Here is a 20,020-nt window from a genome sequence, read left to right on the forward strand (position 1 = left end):
TGACAGTCTTCCTTGGGCTCAGGTGAAATACTCTAAACACTTTTTGCTCACAACCAGAAACTAATCACGTGTTGAATAGGCTTGCCACTTCCATTTCATAACATAAAATGTAGGGGTAACCACGCGTTTTTAAAAGTTATTCATCTTTTTTGAAAACTTTTACGGTGCCCGTTACATTTTTCCCTGTCACCTCCCTAGTAAGTAAAACAATTGCGTATCTCACACTTGTTTTGCGTGCGCACTACGTCATCTGCAGGTACGTGTTTACAGTTGGATTTCAGTATAATTTTCGAGAGATAACAGATAGTTTTTCAGCCGGAAGACGGTAACAGTTGGTGCTTAGCGATATGCTACTATTGTGGTGTTCCTGGTCTAAGTACAGGTTCATTAAACTTGATTTGGTCACAGAGAAAATTTTTGCTTTCATTTTAGTCCACAATAGTAGCATATGGCCGTTGACAGTTGTGAGGAGTTTCATTTCAGTGGTTTTGTTTTGGGTTTTGGCACTGCCATCAGTTGTAGGGAAATATTTTTAAAATTGCACAAGCCTGCCTCAGTGCCTAGAGATGTAGCTTGAAAATCTGGTTCATTAAAAATCCCAGTGTGTTCTTCTAGTCTATACCTTGTTTTATTGATCTTTTTTCTGTCTGTACCTTGAAGTTATTGATCTTTTCTCTATATTGATATTTTTTCCAGTAATAAACATTGGCCTTGTTATACTGAAGTAACAAATTCATGAACTAGCTGTTGGTGAATTTTCAACTCAGAACCATGTATTGACCATGCATTTTATTTCAGCATAATGAACCAACACCCATCCTGAATGTGCAATGATAAAGATGAAAACCAGGTGTGAAGGTGATTTAAATTAACAAAACAAAGGCCTCTTCCACTATTACTATAAATGCTTTCTTTGTGGGTTTTTCTTCAGGGGGAGGCAACTTGTTACTTGCATTTGCTACATTTGCTTTGGTTTAATCAGCCCTGAATCCCATATAAACTCCAGTGTAAGGGATATTGCCAATGGATAACTGTTACTACACAGGAAGGGCACACCTGGTTTCCTTTCCCCAGATAACTGTATCTATGGAGAACATTCTGCCAATAGGCTGCATTCATGAAGACATGCGTGCTATTGTCATCAGTCTATTTCTTGTGGCATAATTTGGTACATGCCACACTTGCACCATGGTATTGCCGAGTTACTAGAAGGAGGTGTAGGGTTAGGCGTTCCATCCACACTTGTCATCTGTCCTTCTGTGGATGTGCCAGGGGTGGGTTGAGAAATGTCGCTTTCACCAAGTCGTGCGATGGTCTCATCTAAATTGTCAATTCTTCTAGGCAGGCTTCTGGTACACAGCTTGCACACACTGCTTCATCAAGCATTTGAATGAATTCCTAAAAGAACATTATGGAGGTAATTACCAATAAAGTAGAGTACTGTAAAGTATTTTGTGCTTGCCTGACAAAATTAAGTGTTGTAATTGATCTATTTTAGGTAGAGCCAACAACTGTGTCAAAGATTCAAGTTTGACAGCTTGCTAGCAAGCACAGAGTTTTTGCCAATTCAAGTGGGCCTAGAAATAAAAAAAATCAAGTGTAGGAACAAAACAAATCTTGCCTTGCTAAACTTTATGCATTTGAATTGGTGTTCAAGCTTTGATTTTTGTGGTCTTTTCCATATTTACGCATATTTTTGTTCTTGGAATAATAAGAAATAAAAATATATTTCTATACAAGCAGACCCTTGCATCTCTATTTTATTTTATCCTCTCCTGCTCTTCACTTGGCCCGTTGTCAGTCTGATATGGCTGTGTTCTTCAGCCACAAATGAAGCTGTACTTGCACCAGCCTTGACATGAAAAAAAGAGTAACGTCAAAGCTGTTGTCCTTTGTATCAGTATATGAAAAATCAAACTCTCCTAGGAATCTTCTCAGCTCAAGGGAAAGACAATTCAAACTGCAAAAACTCGAATCTGCTCTATGCTTGGTGAAATGTTTGGCCTAAATGAAAAAGACATGCTGTACACATGAATATACATGTATGTACATATCACTGGAAAAAATATCAAATATCCAAGTTGGATTAAACTTGGGTTTTACTTGTTTTTTTGATGGATTTTCACTAAAATCCAAACTTGGTAAAAATGCAAAATATCCAATTCTGCTTTGCAAGTTGGATTTTTTTAAAACCAAAACTGGAAAATAATAGAAACCATAATCGGAAAAGGGATTATCCAAATAGTCAATATTATGTTCACTAAGTTGTATTTCTATAAATCCAAATATGGATATACCTCATTACATGTTTGTATTTTGTAAATTTACCAGCTTTCTTAACTAAGTAATCTAGGTTTGGATTAACGGAAAACAAACTTGGAATTGCACCATCACAGTAATAAACCAAAACTGGAAAAGGAGAGAAACCCATAGTTGGAAAAGGGATTATCCAAATTGTCAATTTTATCAACAATTTGGGTTTTCACAAATCCAGATATGGATTAACTTTGTTACATTTTTGTATTTGATAGACAACCAACTTTGTCAATTGAGTAATCCAGGTTCCAGGATTACCAGATAACAAACTTGGAATTGCCCTATCAACTGTGGGCCCTATCACAAGAATGCTTTTTTAAACCAAATTTTAAATGAGGCTAAACCAGATTTGCTAGCATAAGTTCTTTTTTCTTTTATTAACCAGGTATGTATGACACATTCAGTCTAGCTAATGAATGAAACATTGTTTGTACTTTACTTGTGATAAGCAACTACTGCAATAAACAACATATTCACCAGAAAATGTTGTAGTAACCAATGTAATGTAGTACTACATGTTTTTGTAGAAACTTAGAACAGAACAGTCATGACAACGGTATGTACCTAAACCAGAAACACTAGAACACCCCAGAACCACCTGTAGTACCCCTCAAAAAGCTTACCCCAACCTGACCAAAAACACTAACCCCTAACCACAATCACAAACTTCTAAATTCTCCTAATCTCAAGTCCTAATCTTAACAGTCGACTAATCTTGTCAGTGGGTGTTCTGGTGTTCCTGGTTTTAGTACATACCCATCAAGTCATGATGCTTTAACTTAATAAACTCAAACAGGCCAGGTGATAAAGTCAGCTGAAACAGTCCTGGTTGCCATAATCTCTGAATTTCAATATAACATCAACAGTCACTTTTATCTCTGGTGATATTTCCCAAGGGAGCCATCACTTTAATGTTCCCCTATTTTAAGAGGGTACTTGTTATACAACATATGCAAGTAGTTTTTATAAACTCAGCCGACGCAGTTGCCTCTGGTTGTGTAATAACCAAGTGCTACAGACAACAACATATTAGCTACAAAATATCCTGAGCAAACTCAAACATGTAATCAGTTGACCACCTTGTCTACTCAGGCCAAGGTGATCAGTCAGCTAACACAGTGCTTGTTGACAGAGTGTCTTGCAATCATTTGTAACAATCAAGTCACTTTCCAAGAACCGCATCATCTCTTAACAAACTTAAACATGCAATCAGTTGACCACCTGATGTTTACTCAGACCATAGGTGATAAGTCAGCTAACACAGTGCTTGTTGACAGACATCGAGTTGCAATCATTTGTAACAATCAAGTCACTTTCCAATAACCATATCATCTCTTAACAAACTCAAACATGCAATCAGTTGACCACCTTGTCCCTAACTCAGACCAAGGAGATAAGTCAGCTAACAAAGTGCTTGTTGACAGACACATTGACTTGCAGTTATAACAATCAAGTCACTTTCTAAAAATCTGCACATCATCTCTGGTGATGCTTTCCAATGGAGCTGTCACCTTTATCCTCTCTTTTTTTAAGAGGATACTTGCAATTGCACGGATGTGGGCATTCTTTTCTTTATTCCTAAGTAGTTTCATATTGAACTCTTTTGCAAGTGGCTTCAGGTCCTTTATAAGGTGGACATCATTGATCGTTGCTCTGTCCATCCAAGCCAAGATGATGCTTTCAGCCGATGATAAAGTGAGTCCTGAAATGTAGAAAGGACAAATAATAAATTAGATAAAATTATGATTATACAGATTAATCCCAGGTTGGTAGCTAGTGATGACAACCACTTCCAACAGTCATCAAGGCCAAACAAGCACAAAAGTTACCAAGAGTTGACACTGAAGACAGGCACTCACAGTGTATCAAAATATAACAAAAAAAGGTGCTTGTTGGAAATAGGACACTTGCTGCAATGATAAAAATTAATTATCACAACACAAAATATACCAGAAAAGCTGTATCCAAAATATACATGGCTCACCGGTGTTGTAGTAGTCCTCTAATTTATTTGACTTTGCCTCATCACTTTCTGGGCTGTCTCCACTCACATAACTTGAGGTATCACTTTCACTGCCGCTCACAGGGGATGGCATGCCAGGTACGTCCAGCTGCTCAGATTCCTTACGTCGTCTTTCATCCATGTGTTTACGTATAATTTGCATTATAGCATTCCTCCCCAATCCAAGTCTTGGCAAAGTAAATTCCTCATCCTTGGCAAGTTTGTCAACGACAGTATGCATTTTTTTTGTTGCATCTGGGTTATTTCGAAACCTTGGTGCTGGAGACCCCAAAGGCCAAACCTGTTTGATGTAATTGGTGATTTTCTTCTTTCTGTGGTAAAGACAGACAACATGAATTAAAATCACTAAAATGCAAACCACATCATCGATAGACTCAAATTGCTCTAGAACATACATATTTAGCAATGAGATGACGCTTCAAATTTACAATAAACGGTTTTTGTGATATAAAATATTAGTTGTAGGGCTATCAAGTAAAGGTCACACAGGGTTACTTGCTCCTGTGATGTCATAAAAGATGGCCTTGAATCACTTTTGTGATTGGCACCAGGCATCTTTTGACTCATTAAGATTATGAATTACATTCACTAACCTGTGCATATATGTGGCTGATGACAGACCTAAATATGCTAAACTTCTTACAACAATCAAAACTAAATATCTGGAGACTTACTTTGTATTATAAATGGCCTGATCTGCTGTGTTCATTTGATTTGTTTCCGTGTTAGTCAGTATTCTGTCCATCAATGAAAAATCAGTTCTTGACAAGGGCTTGCCTCGCTCACAGCTTCCTCCTTAAATTGGGAACAGATAAAATGTTAATTTAAGCCGGCATGTATATCAAAATCTGATTAAAGCACCATTCTTAATGAGCCTACCTATACGTCCTAGCATTTAACTCTATTGAAAACAAACCTCAGTTAAGGATTGATGAAAATCTTTTTTGCACGAGAACAAAATACATGTAGTCTATTAAAAATGACATTTGATTAAACTAGGAAAAATCAATCCATGCAGAATTCTTCCTGACTTTCTCTACAGCTAACATGGCCAATTAATTACTTATTACGCACAGGATAATGTATCGGAGAATGTTTGTTCTCTCGCGAGTGGTATGGAATAAACCTTTTCACGGTTTTTGATGTCATCTTGGTTGGGGGTAAACACCACAAAATTTACAGTAAATGTATGGGAAAAGTCGGGAGTTTGATGCTCGATAATTTGAGGAAGATTGACATTCTAAAATTTCTATGAATTACAAAGTAAAGGTAGCCAGCAAAAGATGTTACCGATTAAATTTGAAGGGTTCAGGCTCGCTGAGAAGCGAGAAATCATATTTTTAATTTTTCATGCAAATGCTTCTAAATTTTTCCCCGAAGAGCGGCTCGGTTCTACAGACAAATATATGAAAATGAAAATCTTCATTTGCGGTTTTCTTAGTGAGACTTCATTTCTAAAATTTGATCGGTAAACTCTTTTAGCTGGCATCTTTAGTTTGTAATTCATAGAAATTGCAGAATGGCAACCTTCCTCAAATTATCGCGCATCAAACTCCACTTTCCCCATACATTTCCTGTAAATTTTGCCGTGTTTGCCCCCAACCAAGATGGCGTCAGAAGCTGTAAAAGGTTTATATATTTTGGATGCATAACAAGATGACTGAAACTTATGTGTTGCAAAAAGTAGCGCAACAGAGAATTAAAGTATGTCCCGAAAATAAAGCCTGAGAAGTGAACGCGAAACAACGCAGCTTAATCGAAGGCGATCAACTGGACCAAAGAATATGTACCGTATTTCCTCGAATAATAGCCGTCCCTCGATTAATCGCCTCCCTTGAATAATCGCCCCCTTTTGGTGCGAAAATAGAAATAATCGCCCCCGGCTATTATTAATCGAAGAAATACGGCATACACAATGTACCTGTACTGGGTCTTGCACTGAGTTCATTTATTTTTTCCAAGAATTTTCCTTTCTTGCCAATAGTATCGAGTCCTAACTTCTCCATAGCTTCACTGCTCTGTACAGTAGTCGACAAAAGTATACGTCCATCAATCTCTTCCTGTTCAAACTTTTCTGCGACACTTTCGCTCCCGAAAGTCTTCAACGCCCATTCTTTGACTTCGGAGACTGACCATTCTGATGAAAGGGGTAAATGTTATAATTAGACTACAGAATCGCTTAGCTATCTAAATAACTTAAGAAATGATTGAAGAAAACCACTACTGACCTACAGTCTTGCTTGGGGAAGATTCGACAGCGGCAAAATTTTGGCGCGCATTTTCCCGCGTCAGTTTCACAGGTAAGTCTAACTTTGCCAACGATTGAGACAACACGGAATAGGAATCCTCCGAGCTAACCGAGTCTGTGTCACCTACAGATTCCTCCGTTAGATCCATGGGTTGTTCACTTTCCGGTCTTTTAGACACAGTACCTCCTGGTGAACAAGTTAATGGCAATTTCTTTCGATACAAAACTCCCTTACTACTCGCCATCTTGTAAGTGTCTTCGACGACATTGCAGCACTGGATTACATAATGACTGACAACACCTCTGATTGGCTGTTGTTTCGCGCCATTGCAACGTCATGAAAATATTGGCTTTTCATTGGCTAATATATGTTTGGGCCCAGTGACAAAGCCACGTACTGCTCTGGCAACTCACTGGAAACGATTCATTAATCGAAAACATGGCGGTTCGAAGCAGTAGAGTTCCGTCTTCCACCTGCTACTGTTCAGCTCGCCGAGCAGCCCACGTTCATTGTTTTTGTATAATTTGCAATGGCAAAGCAGTAAATTATCGTACGCAAATATCTCACCTCAACTCGAGTGCATTTTGCGATGAAGTTACACCTACAATATCGGAAGAGGAAACAGTGGTGGAAAATGAAACTAGGCCGGATCACGAAGAAACTGGAGTAGATGATCATGATCCAGATCGCCTTGAAGGTATGCTCTTTTCTTTCTTTAAATATCAGAACTTTACAGTAAGAAAGTTGAGAAGTTCGGCGAGCCTGAGAAAAGACAAAATCCGGCGCCCGGTTGATCATGAAACGTACGTGTACTTCCGAATGTATCATTTTCATTTGTTGTAGAAATTAGATGCAAGCAGTTGAAGTCATTGTACATAACCTAAAAAGTTGTTGCTGAGTCCATGAGAGCTTGCAATGTGTGAAGATTTATATTAAACTCAAAGCTCCTCCATAATTCAGGAATAATTGGAACTTGCTCAGTTGGTTATACTTTGGTGAAAATTGTTCTAAAACAATAAATTATTTGCTCTTAATTTCCACAAGGTGATAGTCTTATCAATTGTCACCTCTTAAAATTTCAAGCTCTTGATCATTCTGTTGTTTGTTGCTGCCATACAAAAACAATTCTCCAGACTAACATCACATGTTCTGAAACAGGACTGCATACAATCAAAGAAATTGATTTGGTCTATTTTGTTTTTTAGATTGTAGCATCTTCCCTTGAGGGAGCAAAATACGTGGTTCAGTTATGTCAGAACAGCCCCGATGCCACTAGAATCAATCAAGGTGTCCTTATTGGATCTGGGCAATCGCACTTCCTTCTTAGGGAAGAAAGTGCTTCCATTATGGATTACTTCTCAGATTTGGAATCCTGTGTTGTTGCTGATGCAGCTGAGTGTTATCGCAGTGCATACCTACCTATGCATAGAATTGCTGTGGGTGGGAAACTGCACAGAAATGGTGATGTTGTGCTTGCCAAACAACAAAACGCTGAGATTTTTTTTCGCATCAACAGTTTTTTTCTTGTAAATGTAAATAAAAATCCTCAGCCAGTTGTTCTTGGAGACACCTATCAGCTTGTGTGGAATCCCGCAGGTGGTGTTATGCATCACCCGTTAAGTGACACAGTTTATGTGAAACCCTTTGTGACTGGCACCATTCTTGGGCTTAAAGATTTACAAAGAGAAATCATGCTTTTCCCAGATGTGAATGGAAATTTTGCAGTTGTTGATCCATTCAGGGAAAGTGTTCCTTTGCCACCTGTTATTGTTCCTGTTTATCCTGAGGAAAATGACATGATCTTGGTTAAAGGAGATGATGATGATGAAATTTGGCATGCCCAAGTAAAGCACGTGTTATTTTCTGAAAAGTTATTGAAAGGATATTTCTTCATTAAACATCAAAACTGGAATGAAAACAAGCTGTGGGTAAGAGAAAGTTGCTCAAGTCAAATGGATAGCATCAACTTCAGTAGCATACTTGGAATTGCTGTTGGAGAATGGCAACATCATGTCTGGAAAGAGCTGACTTGAAACATTGACCTTTTTGGTTGGTTACTGTTAATACCAAGATTGTATTGGTTATGAAGTTTAGAACAGTTGAGTTGCATATAATGAGATTACACTGTCTATTTTTTAGTTCATAGTTCAATTCACAAGCCATCTTTTTTCAGTCATTGATCTTTTATGGATACTTTTAAGACAAACAAACTAATCGTATTTTAATGATGGCAGATAGCAGATAACAATGCAGAGGTATCTAACTTAAAATTGCAAATGAAGCAACCCATGCCACCAAAAAAACAAGTTAAGTTTGGCAAGAAACCTAGTCCTGTTTGTTCAAAGGGTGGATGATGTTGAATCACTAGATCCAGTGGATAGCATAGTTTGTTTTATTACTTTTGACACTTAACCACTCGCCAGTGATTTACCCAGTGGATAGCACTATCATCCCTTTGTGAACCAGCTCCAGTTGGCCAAGTTGCATGAAAAAAAGTCAAAATTTGGGTGGAAAGTAATCCAAGTTCATATTACAAGCTAAGCTGGATATTCAGAATACAGGTTTGGTTAAAAGAATTACTTCTAAGAAATCCAAACTTGTTTTAGTTAAAAAACAACTGGCAATGTTTGCATGAAAAAATCCAAATTTGGTTGGAAAGTAACCCAAGTTCATATCACAGGCTAAGCTGGATATTTGGAACACAGGTTTGGTTAACAAAATTACTTCTAAGAAATCCAAACTTGTTTTAGTTAAAAAACAACTGGCAACGTTTCCATGAAAAAATCCAAATTTGGGTGGAAAGTTACCCAAGTTTGTATTACAAGCTAAGCTGGATATTCAGAACACAGGTTTAGTTAATAAGATTACTTCTAAGAAATCCAATATTGTTTTAGTTAAAAAACTACTTCAGGTTTTATCATAAACAAGTTTAATTGTGATTTTCTTAAATACTAATTCGGGTTTTACTGGTTTATTTATTCTTACTTGAAATATCCATGAATTAACCAACTTGAAACCAGATTTGGGTATTTGGTTAACTTGGATATTGATAAATCCAATCAATATCCAAGTTTGATCAAACTTGGAAATTTGAAAATTTTTCCAGTGTATGAAGACTTGAACACAAACAGAACCAAAAATAGCCAGAAATCTAGTTGTTCCATTTGCGTGCAGCCTTCAATACCTACTTACAAACAATGTTACATCAAAGCTAAGTGCATAAATAAGGAATCTCACCGTGTTTTCGACACGGATTTGCTGTCGAACCACACGTGCACTCACTTCCACATCTTGCAAGGGCAGCCACGATTTGCATTTGTTTTCTGTTTCGTGGAACAAGCGCTTTCGCACGAACAGGAGATGCGATTTTCCTATGAGGATAACGATAGAAGAAAGAGAAAATGGACGTTGCGTCCGAGCATATTGAAACATACTAGCAAAAGTATGGCTTGGTGACATAACAACACAAGTTCACGAGGCTTGCTCAACACAACAACTTTATTCTCTAAGCATCTTGGGTAATAAAACAGCTTAACACAACTTCCGGTTACGAATATAATATATAGATTTAGGCCAGCCTAAAAGCGTAGCTCCTCGGCCAGGTTGTTCAGAACCCGACTAAGCTAACCCAGGAAAAGGTAGAATTAATTTTGATTTGAGTTTTGTAACTTTGCGGTGAGGTTTTCTGTGTATTGTTTGGCCCATATACACCAAACAAAGCAGCAAAAAATATTTGTACAGAAGAAAAAAATTTAATTCTGTTAACTTTTAATCCTGGGTTAGCATTGATTGGCCTCCGGACAATCCTGCCCAGTTTTCAACAAGTTAACCTGACATGAGCCCGCGATCCAACCGAAAACCAGCACTTGGTCAGCGGTCAACTTCCAAAAAACACGTGACCTCGATGAGCTGTAAACTTGGGCCCGCGATATGGTCACGTGATACTGGTCAGCGGATACTTTGTTTTGACAGGTGTCAGTTGATCATAACATGGAGGTCCAATATCAAAGAAGTACACGGTAAACCAAGGCTGCATGTCTCTGTCAACCTATTATTTGGAGTATGGCCGCCATGTTGCGCGACTCCGTCGCCGTCGTCGTCGCCGTCGTGCGTACGCGCCCACGAGCAATACCGCTAGCCATGATAACCATGAGAAAATCAACTCATGGGTTTCCTTTTCTTTCCTATATGAGTATGGGGCTCCGCTTGGCGGCCCTTCGGGCCGCCGGAGCTCCGCTATTACACTGCTTTCCCCCAGATTTTCAGGATGCACTTATATCCAAGACATAGTGATAACCTACAGTTACAGGTTAAGTTTAACAACTGGTTTTCTAATCGTTTGGGATCTTCGCAAAACTGTAGGTGGACTACTTGCAACTAAAGGAGATACAACAGTATCCTCGTTTCCAGGCAGATCTACATGTGGTTCAGAAGTACTATCGAGGGGATTCACATTATCATCATTTATTTTGTGACCACTTGATTCAGGCACCACGACATCTGGCTCACTGACATCATCTGGTACATTATCATGTGCTCTTATCATGTGATCAGTGTGTACATATCTGGTTTTGTGTCCTGTCCTAACTACATAGGTTCTGGGCCCACAAACTTTAATTATAGTGCCTGGAATCCACTTATCAGTCTTAGAATTAGCCCTCGAGTTTCGTACCCACACCCTGTCATTTCTTACAAAGGATCTTTCTCTCTTACATTTCAAATCCTTATACATTTTCTGTTTCTCGTGCTTATTCTCTACAACTTGTGCCAGATTAGGCTTAATCAGACTTAACCTTGTTCTTAGGCAACGTTTCACCATCAACTCAACGGGGATCACACCAGTTGTACTGTGAGGGGTTGTGCGATACCGAAATAGAAAATTAGCAAGTCTGTGTTTCATAGAGATGTCCTTTTTACCCTCAAGCACTTGTTTAACTAAAGCATCCTTAACAACTCTCACAGACCTCTCTGCTGCCCCATTAGATTGAGGGTGATAGGGTGGAACCAACGTGTGCTTGATGCCATTTTTGCGCATGAATTCAGCAAATTCAGTGGACGTAAACTGTGGTCTGTTGTCAGACACCACCTCTTCAGGTAAACCATGAGAAGCAAAAATTAAACGGAGCTCATCAATAGTCCGTTCAGTAGTTGTAGAGCTCATATGTTTCACTTCAATCCACTTCGAGTGGCTATCGATTACCACAAGGAAGTAATCATTACCCTTCTGACAGAAATCAATATTGAAATGGTCTAGTTGGCCACTTCCATGGGATCAGGGGTGCACTGGGTGGGGCATTTCTAACATTTTGGCATACTGTACATACTCTCACTGCTTCCTCAATTTCCTGATCCATTTTTGGCCACCACATGCATGTACGAGCAATTGCTTTCATACCACATATATCAGGGTGTTCCCAATGCAACTGCCTCAGCAGTTTGGCTCTAGAGATTGGTGGAATAATCACCCTAGAGCCCTAAAGGACACAATCCTGTTCACAGGACAGCTCATTTCTTCTATTATGATAGGGTTTGAGGGTCTCATCAGGACACACTTCTGGCCAACCTGACATCACAAATTGATGTACCTTACCAAGTACAGGATCTACAAGGGTTGCCTTTCCTATATCTTCTGCAGTGATTGGAAAATCATGATCAATTACACTCACACTGTAGACCACACCCTCACTTCCCACTGTGGAGTCCTCATGTGGTAGCCTTGAGAGAGCATCACAGTTGGCATGGTCTTCAGATCTTTTGTATTCAATCTCATAGTCATACGCCGAAAGTACTAGAGCCCACCTCTGCATTCGAGCTGCTGCTAGTGTGGGGATAGCGGATTTTGGATTCAAAATTGCCAACAATGGTTTGTGATCAGCGATCAGGGTAAATTTACGCCCATACAAACACTGGTGAAATTTTTTTACACCAAAAACAATTGACAATGCTTCACGCTCAATTTGTGCATAGTTCCTTTCACTTGAAGTCAGTGTCTGAGAGGCATAGGCTATTGGCCTCTCCTGGCCATCATCCATCACATGGCTAATAACTGCTCCAATTCCATAGCTGGACGCATCACAAGCAAGTCTCAGTTCACGGCCCCCATCATAATGCACCAACAGTGCATCACTGGTGAGACCTTGTTTACAAGCTTCGTATGCTTGCTGACACTCTTTTGTCCATGTCCACTGGACACCCTTTTTGAGGAGCTCATGTAATGGTGCTAGTGTGGTTGCTAAACCTGGTAGAAATGGGTGACAGTACTGGACCATGCCCAAAAAAGATCTCAACTCACTGACGTTTTGTGGTACTGGTGCCCTTTTTACAGCATCCACTTTTTCCTCAACTGGATGCAAACCTTCAGCATCTATCTTCAAACCCAAATAGACAACTTTCCTCTTCAGAAATTCACACTTTGCCATCTTCAAATGCAGGTTATATTTATGCAACCTCTCCAATACCTCAGCCAGGATTTTGATATTCTCCTGCCAACTGAAACCACCAATAAGAATGTCATCCTGCTTACACACACATTTTTCTGCTCCTTGCAAAATCATATCCATTTTAGCTTGGAATATTTTAGGTGCTGATTTAACCCCATATGGTAATTTGGTGTAGGAATAGAGTCCCTTGTGTGTGCTAATTGTCAGGTACTCACGACTTGCTTTGTCAACACTTAGCTGAGCATATGCATGCGACAAATCAAGTTTGCTGAAAAATTTTGATCCCGAGAGGGCAGCATACAAGTCCTGTTGGGTGGGAAGGGGATACTGCTCATCTTCAACAGCTGAGTTGATGGTTATTTTGTAGTCCCCACAAATTCTAACCGATTTGTCAGCCTTTGGCACAACTACTATTGGGCTTGCCCAGTCTGATCTGTCAGTTTTAACGATTACCCCATTTTTCTCTAATTTATCCAACTCCTTTTCAACTTCATCTTTTAGTGCATATGGAACTCTACGTGGCTTAATAAATCTAGGCTTTGCACCATCTTTCATGGTGATGTGTGCTTCCAACCCTTTCATGCCCTCATAGCTATCTTTGAACAACTCACTGTGTTTAGCTAGTAATCCATCAAGTTGACTTTTGGCACTTTCCAACTTGGATCTTGTTAAACTAAATATTTCACCCCACTCAAGCCTTATATGGTTTAACCAATTTCTTCCCAGCAAAGTAGGCTTCTTCTCATAATCAGCTACAATAATTGGCAACGTATATTCATGGCCCTTGTACACTAAATCACGCAGCATTTTACCACACACTGTAAGGGTTTCACCCGTATAGGTTTTCAATTCAACTTTTGACGGACGAAGTGGAAAACTACTGAATTTCTGAGAATGTGTGCTCTTACTCATTATTGAGTAATCAGCTGCAGTGTCTACTTCCATTGCACATGGTGAACCATTTATGGTCATTTCTACAGTATAACTTTTGTTGGTAGGATTATCTGTACCAACTGCATACATGGAAAAAAAATCAACTCATAAATCAACTCATGGGTTTCCTTTTCTTTCCTATATGAGTATGGGGCTCCGCTATTACACTGCTTTCCCCCAGATTTTCAGGATGCACTTATATCCAAGACATAGTGATAACCTACAGTTACAGGTTAAGTTTAACAACTGGTTTTCTAATCGTTTGGGATCTTCGCAAAACTGTAGGTGGACTACTTACAACTAAAGGAGATACAACAGTATCCTCGTTTCCAGGCAGATCTACATGTGGTTCAGAAGTACTATCGAGGGGATTCACATTATCATCATTTATTTTGTGACCACTTGATTCAGGCACCACGACATCTGGCTCACTGACATCATCTGGTACATTATCATGTGCTCTTATCATGTGATCAGTGTGTACATATCTGGTTTTGTGTCCTGTCCTAACTACATAGGTTCTGGGCCCACAAACTTTAATTATAGTGCCTGGAATCCACTTATCAGTCTTAGAATTAGCCCTCGAGTTTCGTACCCACACCCTGTCATTTCTTACAAAGGATCTTTCTCTCTTACATTTCAAATCCTTATACATTTTCTGTTTCTCGTGCTTATTCTCTACAACTTGTGCCAGATTAGGCTTAATCAGACTTAACCTTGTTCTTAGGTAACGTTTCACCATCAACTCAACGGGGATCACACCAGTTGTACTGTGAGGGGTTGTGCGATACCGAAATAGAAAATTAGCAAGTCTGTGTTTCATAGAGATGTCCTTTTTACCCTCAAGCACTTGTTTAACTAAAGCATCCTTAACAACTCTCACAGACCTCTCTGCTGCCCCATTAGATTGAGGGTGATAGGGTGGAACCAACGTGTGCTTGATGCCATTTTTGCGCATGAATTCAGCAAATTCAGTGGACGTAAACTGTGGTCTGTTGTCAGACACCACCTCTTCAGGTAAACCATGAGAAGCAAAAATTAAACGGAGCTCATCAATAGTCCGTTCAGTAGTTGTAGAGCTCATATGTTTCACTTCAATCCACTTCGAGTGGCTATCGATTACCACAAGGAAGTAATCATTACCCTTCTGACAGAAATCAATATTGAAATGGTCTAGTTGGCCACTTCCATGGGATCAGGGGTGCACTGGGTGGGGCATTTCTAACATTTTGGCATACTGTACATACTCTCACTGCTTCCTCAATTTCCTGATCCATTTTTGGCCACCACATGCATGTACGAGCAATTGCTTTCATACCACATATATCAGGGTGTTCCCAATGCAACTGCCTCAGCAGTTTGGCTCTAGAGATTGGTGGAATAATCACCCTAGAGCCCTAAAGGACACAATCCTGTTCACAGGACAGCTCATTTCTTCTATTATGATAGGGTTTGAGGGTCTCATCAGGACACACTTCTGGCCAACCTGACATCACAAATTGATGTACCTTACCAAGTACAGGATCTACAAGGGTTGCCTTTCCTATATCTTCTGCAGTGATTGGAAAATCATGATCAATTACACTCACACTGTAGACCACACCCTCACTTCCCACTGTGGAGTCCTCATGTGGTAGCCTTGAGAGAGCATCACAGTTGGCATGGTCTTCAGATCTTTTGTATTCAATCTCATAGTCATACGCCGAAAGTACTAGAGCCCACCTCTGCATTCGAGCTGCTGCTAGTGTGGGGATAGCGGATTTTGGATTCAAAATTGCCAACAATGGTTTGTGATCAGCGATCAGGGTAAATTTACGCCCATACAAACACTGGTGAAATTTTTTTACACCAAAAACAATTGACAATGCTTCACGCTCAATTTGTGCATAGTTCCTTTCACTTGAAGTCAGTGTCTGAGAGGCATAGGCTATTGGCCTCTCCTGGCCATCATCCATCACATGGCTAATAACTGCTCCAATTCCATAGCTGGACGCATCACAAGCAAGTCTCAGTTCACGGCCCCCATCATAATGCACCAACAGTGCATCACTGGTGAGACCTTGTTTACAAGCTTCGTATGCTTGCTGACACTCTTTTGTCCATGTCCACTGGACACCCTTTTTGAGGAGCTCATGTAATGGTGCTAGTGTGGTTGCTAAACCTGGTAGAAATGGGTGACAGTACTGGACCATGCCCAAAAAAGATCTCAACTCACTGACGTTTTGTGGTACTGGTGCCCTTTTTACAGCATCCACTTTTTCCTCAACTGGATGCAAACCTTCAGCATCTATCTTCAAACCCAAATAGACAACTTTCCTCTTCAGAAATTCACACTTTGCCATCTTCAAATGCAGGTTATATTTATGCAACCTCTCCAATACCTCAGCCAGGATTTTGATATTCTCCTGCCAACTGAAACCACCAATAAGAATGTCATCCTGCTTACACACACATTTTTCTGCTCCTTGCAAAATCATATCCATTTTAGCTTGGAATATTTTAGGTGCTGATTTAACCCCATATGGTAATTTGGTGTAGGAATAGAGTCCCTTGTGTGTGCTAATTGTCAGGTACTCACGACTTGCTTTGTCAACACTTAGCTGAGCATATGCATGCGACAAATCAAGTTTGCTGAAAAATTTTGATCCCGAGAGGGCAGCATACAAGTCCTGTTGGGTGGGAAGGGGATACTGCTCATCTTCAACAGCTGAGTTGATGGTTATTTTGTAGTCCCCACAAATTCTAACCGATTTGTCAGCCTTTGGCACAACTACTATTGGGCTTGCCCAGTCTGATCTGTCAGTTTTAACGATTACCCCATTTTTCTCTAATTTATCCAACTCCTTTTCAACTTCATCTTTTAGTGCATATGGAACTCTACGTGGCTTAATAAATCTAGGCTTTGCACCATCTTTCATGGTGATGTGTGCTTCCAACCCTTTCATGCCCTCATAGCTATCTTTGAACAACTCACTGTGTTTAGCTAGTAATCCATCAAGTTGACTTTTGGCACTTTCCAACTTGGATCTTGTTAAACTAAATATTTCACCCCACTCAAGCCTTATATGGTTTAACCAATTTCTTCCCAGCAAAGTAGGCTTCTTCTCATAATCAGCTACAATAATTGGCAACGTATATTCATGGCCCTTGTACACTAAATCACGCAGCATTTTACCACACACTGTAAGGGTTTCACCCGTATAGGTTTTCAATTCAACTTTTGACGGACGAAGTGGAAAACTACTGAATTTCTGAGAATGTGTGCTCTTACTCATTATTGAGTAATCAGCTGCAGTGTCTACTTCCATTGCACATGGTGAACCATTTATGGTCATTTCTACAGTATAACTTTTGTTGGTAGGATTATCTGTACCAACTGCATACATGGAATAAATACCTAATTCATCATTATCATCACAGCCTTCTGTGTTTGATTCTAAGACACTATGAACAGTACCTTTAGCTCCTGGTTGTTTTGTTTTCATGCTAGACTCAACATCTTTACTGCGACAAACTGATGCAAGGTGATCTACTTTGCTACATTTGTAGCATTTTGCTGACTTAAATTTACACTTAGGTGCAGCATGCTTACCACCACACCGGTAACATGAGGGTTCCTTAGTGTTTACAGTTTCCAGTTTATTTACTATGCCTTGGCTGTAATCACTTGCACTGACAGGACGGAATTCTTGGGTGTTCTTCTCTGCCATCTCCATTGACTTTGCAATCTGGCACGCTTTCTCAAAAGAAAGATCCTCGGTGTTCAAAAGTTTATTCTGTATTTTGGGATTGTTCAATCCGCACACAAAACGGTCTCTCAGAGCTCGGTTGAGAAACTCCCCATAGTTACAATGAATCGATAACTTCTTCAAGGCCACAATAAAGTCACTGATGGATTCGTCGTGTTTTTGATAGCGAGTTCCAAAATGAAAACTCTCTCCTATCTCCAATGGCGCTGGATTGTAATGTTTCTCCCATGCTTTGACAATGTCCGCAAAAGGAGTGTCTTTTGGTTTCACTGGTGCCAGCAGATTGCTCAGGGTAGAATATGCTTCGGGTCCAATCTCAGTCAGAAAGATAGCACGTTTTCTATTTGCAACTGCGAGATTGGCTTCCTCTTTACCCTCGCCTGTTTCTTCTATGATGTTATTTGCCATGAAGAACATTTCCATTCTTTCCACATAGGAACGAAAAGTCTCTCGCTCAGGGCTGAACTCGCCGACACGACAAAAACAATCCAATTCCCGCCATTTTGATAGCACGTGCTCAAACTTTGATCAAGTTGCCTCGGTCGAAAACAAACCTTTTACCTCACACAGAGAAAATCAAAACTTCACTGGATTTCTCATACGTCTTCGTGCATGTAGAGTATCCCATCCTCGTCGCCAAAATGAAACATACTAGCAAAAATATGGCTTGGTGACATAACAACACAAGTTCACGAGGCTTGCTCAACACAACAACTTTATTCTCTAAGCATCTTGGGTAATAAAACAGCTTAACACAACTTCCGGTTACGAATATATTACACATATTCCCAGAAACTACGAAACAGTTCACACTTTCAAATCTGTCAGGTTATGGAGTCGAAGGAAACTCACCACCGTAGCCTTTCTTGCCTCTTCTGCGTCCATAATTTTGCCTCTGCGATAAAATAAGTAGATCGACGAGAAGAAATCCACACACGCGACAAAAAGACGTAATAATTTTAACCAAGAACGGCTAAATTCGCGCAGAATTTAACAACTCCGATAAATTCAAGATGGCGGATGCATTTGAATCTCAATGAGAACGGAGCCAAATTTCGCACATGCGCGGGTCGTGACGTACTCCTTTAATGAACCTGAACTTAAACCAGAAACACCAGACTAGAAGCATATCGCTAACCACTAACTGTTAACGTCTTCCAGCTGAAAAACTACCTGTTATCTGTCGAAGATTATACTGAAATCCAACAGTAAACATGTACAGATGGCGTAGTGCGCGCGCAAAACAAGCGCGAGATATGTTTTACTTACTGGGGAGGTGACAGGAAAAAATGTAAACGGGCACCGTAAAAGTTTTCAAAATTGAAGTGGAAGTGGAAGTGGCAAGCCTATTCAACACGTGATTAGTTTCTGGTTGTGAGCAAAAGGTATTTAGACTGTATTTTAATTGAACCAGAGGAAGGCTGTCAGAGACACTATAAGCGCTGTTGCAATGATTTTGTTATCAAAAACATACCAAAAATGGTTTTTATGTTACCATTTACCATGTAGTTTTAAGATCTTTATAAATGTGCTTGCTTTTCTGTATGTAAAGGGAATTCTAAGAAAATCTGTTAAGAAATATCCTTTCCTTCTCTTTTCAGAAAAATGCTGATGTCAGCATTTTTGCTGAGATTCAAGGCTAATTATCTCGAAAAAATGCGTGGCTACCCCCATTTTTCTTTGTGGATTCCAATAGCCCTTGCAAAGATCTACTTTTTCCGCGAGGTCCTAACCTGGCGAAAAAACCTTTGTATTTAGTAGGCACCGTCCTTAAGAGCGCTGAGGAAGTAATCTGCGCGCGCTCAAAGGAAAACGTCAGTGGTTTTCGATATTTTATCACTTTAATACGGGCACAAAAAGCAAAACTGACGGTGAAATTTCTCGCGTTTCCTTCGGTGAAATTCCGTAAAATTTGGGAGATTGGTAGTAAATATTTTACTTTAGTCGGAGCTCGTTTTTCAGGGAAATCCATAAGACCAGATTTTTTGCAGCGGTAAAAGACATAAATTTGAAAATATTGAAAAAACTGCCTTTAAAAACCCTACTTTCTTTTGGAAGATTTCACCGAAGGGAATTCATGAAATCACAAATAAAACCATAAAAACAGTAAAAAACAGATTTGTTTGGGCATTTATAATTTAAGACTAAATCCCAAAATTTTAACCGAGATGATAGCAAAACACCATTTAATCATTGCTTATTACATGTAATAAGTTTGAGAGGACTAGGTGTGAAAGCGAATGCAAAAACAGCATTCAAAACATAACACTTGCGCGCGCAACGCCATAAATGATTACCTTATGGAGCCAC

At 39.6% G+C, this 20,020-nt stretch overlaps 2 protein-coding genes across 2 annotated transcripts; one reads left to right on the forward strand and one right to left on the reverse strand.

Moving 5' to 3' along the window:
* Positions 1-2,064: 2,064 nt before the first annotated feature.
* Positions 2,065-6,832, reverse strand: LOC145469652 (uncharacterized). The gene is made up of 5 exons (XM_081453411.1): positions 6,568-6,832; positions 6,261-6,476; positions 5,014-5,134; positions 4,301-4,650; positions 2,065-4,018 (listed from the first exon to the last, which is right to left on the reverse strand). The coding sequence occupies exons 1-5, from the start codon at positions 6,830-6,832 to the stop codon at positions 3,771-3,773; spliced, it is 1,200 nt and encodes a 399-aa protein (XP_081309537.1). The 3' UTR covers positions 2,065-3,770.
* Positions 6,833-7,198: 366 nt separating this feature from the next.
* On the forward strand, positions 7,199-8,726 carry LOC145469654 (uncharacterized). Its single transcript, XM_081453412.1, has 2 exons — positions 7,199-7,285; positions 7,794-8,726. The coding sequence occupies exons 1-2, from the start codon at positions 7,259-7,261 to the stop codon at positions 8,619-8,621; spliced, it is 855 nt and encodes a 284-aa protein (XP_081309538.1). The 5' UTR covers positions 7,199-7,258; the 3' UTR covers positions 8,622-8,726.
* The last annotated feature ends 11,294 nt before the right edge of the window (positions 8,727-20,020 follow it).

Source organism: Orbicella franksi, chromosome 15, assembly GCF_964199315.1.
Source record: "Orbicella franksi chromosome 15, jaOrbFran1.1, whole genome shotgun sequence".
NCBI classification, from domain to species: Eukaryota; Metazoa; Cnidaria; class Anthozoa; order Scleractinia; family Merulinidae; genus Orbicella; species Orbicella franksi.